At 48.8% G+C, this 8,865-nt stretch overlaps 1 protein-coding gene across 1 annotated transcript; it reads left to right on the plus strand.

The window, feature by feature from the left end:
- The first annotated feature begins 280 nt into the window (after positions 1–280).
- LOC141946858 (quinone oxidoreductase-like protein 2) lies at positions 281–7,003 on the plus strand. The gene is given in 10 exon segments (XM_074877248.1): positions 281–406; positions 1,761–1,865; positions 3,634–3,699; positions 4,000–4,028; positions 4,030–4,075; positions 5,398–5,579; positions 6,026–6,213; positions 6,216–6,259; positions 6,936–6,963; positions 6,966–7,003. Coding segments are annotated over 10 exon segments (852 nt in total).
- Positions 7,004–8,865: the final 1,862 nt, after the last annotated feature.

Here is an 8,865-nt window from a genome sequence, read left to right on the forward strand (position 1 = left end):
GGGGGGGCCTGGAAGCTCCTGAGGCACCCTTTCTTTTCCCCCATCCCCTTTCCCCTATCCATTCCTCTCTCCCCTTCAGCACCCACTGTCTCACCCAGGCCTGCCTGCAGCTCAGCCCCAGGGCAGAGCTTCCTTCGCTTCCCCCCAAACCCAGCACCGAAGATCTTTCCTCCCACACCACCTTGCCAGAGCATTCCTGAGATCCTCCTTGGCTTTATGAAATGCTGCCCTAGTGAGAGGATGGTACAGTTTTACCTCCTGCAGGCTCTTGTCTTTCAGGATGGGCATTCTGGGAGAAGCCTCCTGGAGAGGAGGTGCTCAGGGCTACCAAACCACACTGTGCACCCAGCTGGCAAAGCCCCTGGTCATGCAGGATGTCCTATCCCCTCCTCTGCAGCCCCACCAGGTACAGTGATCTCTGCAAAGGCTTGTGGCATTTGATGGATCCCCAAGAATCACCTAATGCCCCTAATCTGGGGAAGTAAATCAAGTCATGTTCCTTGGGCGAGCTTGTGCCTGCCCTGCCTGGTCTGTTCTCGTCTCTAGGATCTTTTGTTCTTCTGCTCCCCACTTTCAGCTCCAATAATCTTCTGCCTCAGCACCCTCTTCTCCTTGATTGTCTCCTGCTGTCCTTGTCCCCTCTGCAAACACAACTGCCAGTGCAGAGGCCACCAGCTTCATGTGCTGGAGAAAGCCCTGCTCTGGGAATCTGACAGTACCTCCAGCCCCCTCTCTGCTTGCTCTGGCCTGTTCATTTGCCCCAAAACTCTCCACAACACAGGGGGCTGCCTTTTTATGTAGTATTTGGGCAACACCTTACAACAGCGTAAGCCCTGCCTTCAACTCAGCCCTTAAGTGCTACATTAGCAAGAACAATAGAGTCACCTCTCCTCACCAATACATCTCCAGGCTCTTCACAGAGGAGAAGATGGTCTTTGCCTCCGTCTTACAAGTGTGGACACTGAACTTACACGAGTGACTTGACCAAGATCCCCAGGCAGAGAAGCAGCAGTGGAGCCAGAAGATCTCCAAAGTCCCATCCCAGTTGAGTTGGCTAAGAAGAGGACATGCAAACAGACAAAGGTTATGTGCAGGTTGCAAAAGGTATAGAAGACAGAAGGAAAGAGGAAGGTTCAATTCGGGATGCGAAGCAGCGTGATGTTCAGATCTCACCCTCCTTCCACATGTCACTTCCAGTATCTGTCAGCCCATCCCAACATACACCCCCATTGTGATGTTGGAGAGTTCAATACGTGTTTGCCATGTCCTTGAAAGAGAAGAGCTCTGCAAAAGTGAGTTTTTTTCCCAGTTATTTACACTGGGGAAAGGGGGTGACAAGCTCATCAACAGAGCCTCATCTACCTGCAGCAAGGAGATACAATCCACAGAAGTATCCTGTAATGATCAACATAGATTGAAAGAATAAACATCCCAAATTGAAGTGTAGCACAAAACTGTTCCAGCACAATAACTGCTCCTCAGTGCATGCTGTCCATTTTCCACCAGGCCCCATGGGACAGCATCCCAATGGAGAATCCACACAGCCATAGCAAAACCAGTTGCTGTCCCCAGTTTCATCTGCTTGAGACTGTGACCCCATGACTTAGAGAGTTTTTTGAGAGAGGGAACAGACCAGTGGTCAGTGTGGCAGCTAGAGAGATCAGGATTTGGTTTGCTGCAGACTCAGGGCAGTGTCTCTAAAACTCTTCTGCTGCTGTGAGATGGGAGGGAGTTAATGTTTGTCCCCTTCTCTCTTGCAGGTGCCAGTGGGTGTCCATTACTGTGGCTTAAATTTTGCTGGTATCTTGGCCTGGCAGGGATTGTATCAGGAAAACCATGCTCTTCCCTTCACTCCTAGTGAGAAGGTGACTGGTGTGTGCAGAAAGTGTAGAGTGACCAAAATGAACTCAAGTATTAAATTTGCATTGGGTTAAGAGCTGGGAAATGAAGGCCACTGCAGGTAAACCAGAGGCTCACTTAAGGCATCTTCTTAGAGCCGACAAAACCACCACATTTTAACATTCTCTCTGAAAATATGCAATGTAAATTATTTTGCATTTTCAAGGAAGCCTGCAAAGAGCATTCATGCTAGTCTGGGAAGAGCTACAGTAAATATTAAGCTTGCCTGAAAACTAAGAAAGCCAAAGCATAGAGAGGTTTTGGGCAGGGCTGTTTTTTTCTGCCCTAAGCCTAGAGTTCCTCAGTGCTGCAATAACTCACATAAGCACATGAGAGAGCCTAGCATCATGGGTAGGGCTGCCAGCCTGTCCCTAGGCAGACGTGCCACCCAGGCACACTTCAGCCTGGCGTGGACACAGGGACTGTTCCCCTGCTGAAGGCATATCCTCACCCCTTGCAGAAAAACCCTCTGGCCCTCTAGCCCTGCATTTTTCAATTCACGGGCGGTGCTTACGTGGTCCTTCTCGCACTAACCCCTTCAGGCCGAGCCATCTCCTTTGGCTTTCCAGTCCAGGAGCATTGTGTTTTGTGCCTCGATCACAATTCTGAAGTCCAAAGGCGTGAAAATACACAGAATCACAGAATCATTCAGGTTGGAAAAGACCCTCGGGATCATCAAGTCCAACCCTCAGCCCTACTCTACAAAGTTCTCCCCTACACCATATCCCCCAACATCTCATCTAAACGACCCTTAAACACATCCAGGGATGGTGACTCCACCACCTCCCTGGGCAGCCTATTCCACTGTCTGACCACTCTTTCTGTGAAAAATTTTTTCCTAATGTCCAGTCTAAACCTCCCCTGTTGGACTTTAAAGCCATTCCCCCTTGTTCTGTCACTAATCACCTGTGAGAAGAGACCAGCACCAACCTCTCTACAACGTCCTTTCAGGGCGCTGTAGAGAGTGATGAGGTCTCCCCTCAGCCTTCTCCTCCTCACACTAAACAGTCCCAACTCCCTCAATCTCTCCTCTTAGGATTTATTCTCCAGGTCCTTCACCAGCTTCGGTGCCCTCCTCTGCACTCGCTCCAGCACCTCGAGATCTCTCTCGTATTGAGGTGCCCAAAACTGGACACAACACTCCAGGTGTGGCCTCACCTTCCCCTTTCCCTTCACCTCCTTTCTCCTGCAAAAACATACTCGTATTCCCCATTAAAAGAAATCCCGACCTAGTGAAGCAAGTGGTTGCTTGTCTGCTGGGCTGATGCTGCCATCTTCTGCCCACCCGGTGCTTTGCTGCCGAAAACTTCCCCAGCCCTCGGCCCAGGGTCCCGCCCATGTGCAAGGTAAAGGGGATAAGGAAATTACAGGACTGTAAGAATTTAGGAACGGCCTCATAGTCCCTCACCGGTCACTGTGGGTGGAGATCCAGATGCGTGTCCTGGAGGTTGTCCTCTTCAAGCCTTTGCATCGTGGTTGCGGATGCGAGCTCAGGGTGCTGAGCTCTGCCGGATGGAGAAGGCGTAGGCACTGCGTGAGGAATCACACTCAAAAGATGAAGCAGCTAAATACATGCAGTTAATGCAATTGCTAAGTGGACTGTTATTAGACACAGCTTGAGCTGTTCACAGTTCTTCCTGAAAACGCTGGAAAATCAAATGTTTAATTCAGAGAGAACAGCAGGACTGCGTGATTTCTCTCCTGATACCCATCAAATAAGATTTTTTTTGGCAGGGATACAGAGTAATTGGTGTAACTGGCACTAAAGCTATGGCAGCAGAGTGTGTCACTGATCACAAGGTAAGGATACAGAGCATTTGCTTTCCAAAACGGCAAAAGACTTTTGTCTCTGTGTTCAGGGCTTTAGTTCTGCCAGAACCGCTGCCTCACAACCCTCCAATTACTTTTTCCCTTCCCCTGGCACCACTGGCAGAGTGGGATGCCTGGGGGAGTTTTTCCAATCAGCGGGCTGTTAAAAACTTTTGAAACAAACCTTTCCACATACCACGCCTCCACGATGCCTCGCCATGGGTTCATTTTAGCAGAGCCTCAGCCCCATCCCTCCTTGGGATGATCTGTGTTGCAGGTCTTTGTAGGCAGATGCTGTGGCCGATCCCTGAAAGCGTTGCATGAGGATGCGGTGGCATTGCCAACCACCTGTGGCACAACCTCGTTGGTTCTCGACCATAGCGCACAGCTTCAGCTGGGGTAAGTGGCAGCAGCAGCAGCCCAGAGGACAGCACATGAAGTATAACTCCAACCCCGGGCATCTCAGCCATCAGAAATATTGTGGCATCTTGTCTCTGCTGCACACACTTGTGTAAGCTGGGGCAGATTATTTGAGGTTTGGGTCTTGATTTTCCCTCCAAGTGGGGGGAAAGTGTGCAGATGCCATGGAGGTGAGGATTGCACAGCATCCAGGTGGGATGTAGCCAGCGGGAGATGTGCTCAGCAGCCCTGACCTGTTGAATTTCCACAGTATTAAATTGTCAGGGCCTGCAGGAAAGGCAACTCTTATCAACTAAACCCACACAGATACAGCACGAACTTTAAAACTGTTCAACATGAACTTTCTGCAAAGAATTTAATGTTCCTGGTGAACCTGTTCAGAGCCGACAGACTTTATAAACCACAGGCCACATGCAGCACTGAATTAATTCCCCATTCCCCTCTCTGGGAAGTGTCCCGAGCGATGTTGCAAGCTGAGCTTGCTGTCCATGTGCATCTCTTGGGCAGCAGCTCTGGTTGGGAGGAGCAGGATCGTACCGCTCCGCCGTGGCTGTAACTCCGGATGTCTATAACTCACTGGATTTTCAGTAGCAGCTGAAAAGCCGAGTTCTCTGCTCCTCTGAAATACAGAAATGTCACTAGACAAAGCCATAGAGATTAAGCAACTTCCTGATGTTCATACGGAGAGACAAGAGCAGAGGTGGGGACAGCCTGCAGAAATCACATCTACACCTTGATTTGTGCAATCCTCCTCCCCCAGCCCCTCAGCGGAGGCAATTACACGGTCTGTCTGAACGGTACATGAGTGACATTTTCTCTACAGCCTGGAGTTAATGTACTTCTGCTTGTAAAGTCAGCGGGCAAACGCAGATCCTTGCTTAGCAGATCATTTCAGTTTGCAACATCAAAGCTTTGTGCCAGGGCAGACCCAGCGCCTTGGGTTCGGCGGAAGCTGGGGAGGGGACAGACCTCCTTGCCAGAGGTACCCCTTGAACAGCTGCGGTACCCAGCACATCCCTGATGGCAGGGGGGATTCTTGTGGCCTGGAAACATATTGTCCCCTTCGGAAAACAATGACATGTTTTTCTGCTGTGCTATATACATATACACATTTTAAACATATACAGAGAAAGAGCTGCGTCACTGACTCCAACTTTCCATTTGCCATAAATAAAATAAAAAAGAAATGTACCTCCAGCCTGTGATGCTCTGTGCTTTTCTGAGCAGAGCAGCTTTCACACTGGGTGGTGGGTTTTCCTTTGGTCTCAGGTGATAGCAGCAGCTGGAAGTGACCCCAAATATGAGCTGGTTTTGAAGAGTGGCACGAGCCATGGCCTGAGCTACAGCTGGAGAAGACAGAGAGGAGGTGAAGAAGCTCACAAGCAGCAGAGGGGTCATTGTGACCATCAAGACCATCAGCAGGGACGTCCTCAAGGCAGCTCTTCAAAGATGCACTGAAGTAAAAGCTCTGCCTTGCTCTGCCTTATGACAAACCTGTGCGAGCACAGGTGATGCTGTTGACCTGTTTGAAGGCTTTGCTGCCCTTGGGGGAAGTTAAACAAACCCGTTGGGCTCTGTTGGCAGAGATGGAGGCAAGGGGAGGTGGTTTTAGGGTTCAGTTGCAGCTGACCACCTCCCTGGGGCAATGCCTGTGCCAAAGCCCCCTGTGAGCACAGAAGGGCTGTGGGTAGGACGGGACCTTGGCTTGTATTTTTCTTTGTTTTTAAGTATGTTCTCTGAAAACTGTCACTAAAGTACAACAGCCCAGCCCAGAGCTTTTCATACCTGAAAACCCAGCATCTGCTGCTCTTCAGCCCTCCTCAGTGTGCAAGTACTGCCTCAAGACAAGGTGTGAGACCTCTACTAGATCTGCTTGGTTTCCTCCCTCTCCTTGCAGGTTGGCATGGGAGGGCAGGATTGTGGGGATGGATGTGGATTTTGCCAGAGGAAAAATTCCCTCAGTTCTCACTAATCTGCTGTTTCCAAAAAAACATGTGTGCCATGGGAGCATACTGAGTCTATACCAGGAAGTTGACTTTCCCATTTTTTCCTCTACTATCTCCTCCATTCCCCAGCAATGCCAGGAAAGAAATATCAACCCCATGTTGGAACACTCTTCATACTAGAAGAGGTAAGCGTGGAACAGATTCCTCAGGATTATTTTAGCAAAGCTCTTTTTTGTAGGTAGAAACAAGTTCTTGTGTGCAGTTAGGCCTCTGGCATGGAAGCCTCCAGAGTCGTGCTTCTCTAAGAAACAAAAATATTAAATCAAGAAATCCCATTTTCCCCTCACCCTTTTTAATCTTCTTTCATTGGGTTTGAGCCAGGGAGCCGTTAACTCCTGGTTCGGTACTGCAGGGCCAGAACTACGACAATGCTCAATGGCAAAGTCACATAAAAACCCGTTCACTCCCATCCCACAGAGATTGTGTTCTTAAAGAACAGTGTGCTGGGGTAATATTCTAAAGGAGTAGATTAATGGATCCTGATGTGCCTTCATTTGCATTTCCCCCCAAGCACTGCTGAAGGTGTTCAAAACAATTTTTTTCTCATTTGATGATATTTTAATCCTTAAGTAACGGCTCAACTCCTCAGAAATATTTACATAGCCAACATCCAGCACATTTAGGGATGTAAGGCAGAGGAACACCCAGAAGCTGGTCTGATCCTGAGTTATTTCAATCCCAGCAGTGGATCCCAGGGATGGAAAGCCCAGACTCAGATGCAGACTTGCCCCGTGCATCCTTCTCTGCAAAACCCTGCCCTGATGGCCATCACTGTAGACACCCAGGGCTTTGTGTTTGCAGATAAACAAAGCCTTCAACCCTGTTCTCCAGTGGAATCCACAGGAAAGGTCATCACCTCCGTGAAGTAAATATGCTGTTTCTCCAGGACTCAGCCTCTCACTGTTTCCCTGCCCTGAAGAGGAGACTCTCCAAGCTCCCACCCCAAAAGCGGACAAGCCAAATGAGTCAGGGACACAACTCGGTTATGGCAGCTTAAGAAGTTGCTGACTGTCAGCTGGACAGGGGTAGCTGTTGATGACTGCGTGCTTTTAGCCTGTCCCCTTTCTGGGCTTAAGCACCAGCTGGGAAGGCTCCTGCCAAGGCTCAGAGCTCTACAGCCCAAGTCAGAGGGGGAAACTTTTGTAGCCACCACCAAGTTGTGTGGCCGATGCTTTGCTTCATGCCTTCACACAGCCCAGGGGACCCAGTAGTACTGTCGGGCATTTCTTTCTCTATGATAAATCAGAGGATCCGTCAGCATCAAGCATACCTCGTGAGTGTTCTGTATCACCTCAGCTACAGGAGCAGTAATTTTGACCAGGTTGCCTGCCCTCCCAAATCTTGAATAACTTTACACAGCACTCAAAATCTGACCCCACAACATTTCTCTGTGGCAGAGTGTCATGTGTATAGTCCTGGCGTAAGCTGACTTCTTGCACAGCTTGTCCAACTTCATCAGTAGGCTACTGACCACTTTTCCTTTATTGACAACAGCCTAATGCAATGTGTTGGCTGTGCTTATTGATTATAGAAGCAGAGAAAAGTAGCTCACTTTCAGCTTCTTTTTGCAGTTTGAGCTGTGCAGAGAGCAACTGAGCCTAATCAGGGTCCCAGTGATACCCATTTGGGAGCCACTGCTGTAGGACATTGGAGCAGTGCCCCCCAGGCATTCAGCTTGACAGAAAGGTCTGATCTGAAACGAGGACCAAAATGAGAAAGACATGAGTGGATAGATAAAGGTTTGCATAAGGAATGAAGTCACTGGCCCATCCTGCCTCCAGCAGTGACCAGCAAGGAAGGGAGACTGCTCTACTGCCTTCCTTCCACCTTGCTCACCCATGTCCCCAGGCATTTCTGCCTGGGGAGGAGGAGTGTGCTCTTGACCCTGCATCAGTTCAGCTTGGTCCCAGGAGGGGCAATTACAGATACTGTTACCTTCATAAGCCTCACTGCAAGCAAAGGGAATCTAAAACTCTGGTAATAAGCTGGCTGTAGTCTTTGAAGCTTAACGAGAGAGACTTGAACGACAATGAACTGCAGAGACACAATAGTCAAACCATTTCACGTGACAGTACTTAAATTTGTCTGTGCTGTGCCCTGCTGTTCCAGCATTGCTTAGACTCTGGCTACACAAGCCACTTTGGCATTGCTTCTGATTACAAAGTGCTTCCTCTGCCGCAATAGCCCTCCTGGCTTTCTTAGAATGCCTTTATTATGGCAGGAATGCCAGTCCTGCTTTGCAGTGCCTTAGACCCTGCAGGAAGTTATTTAACTCTCATCCATCCTTTAAAAGCTTTGCAAATTCATCATGTTATGCACAGCTTCTTATTGCAGAAGAAAAGAAGTAGTTCTTTAGCTTATTTCGCTGGTAATAGCCGCAAATGGCCTATTGCAGCAAAGAATTTGTCCAAATAAGCTGTGAGCCATAGCTGTCCTGTAGATAACATCCAGCTCATTTTAGCGTCTTGGAAGCACTCTACAAGCATCCACAATTGAAGAATCATTGTATTTTAGGTAAATGTGCTGCTTAAAGGTAACAGTCAGCATAGACCACTGAACAATGGTTTCATTTTATATATTCAAGCTGCCCCCTAAGTTATTGACAACACTTAAAGTTGGTAGTCTGATGGTAGTAAAGTAGGGCAATGGTGGAAGAGCAGGGCCCTTACCCTGTTGCACCCACTGAGCTTCCAGCAGTGTTTAAGGACTTTAACATGTTAAACCTAGATTA

This window comes from Strix uralensis, chromosome 8 (assembly GCF_047716275.1).
Source record: "Strix uralensis isolate ZFMK-TIS-50842 chromosome 8, bStrUra1, whole genome shotgun sequence".
NCBI classification, from domain to species: Eukaryota; Metazoa; Chordata; class Aves; order Strigiformes; family Strigidae; genus Strix; species Strix uralensis.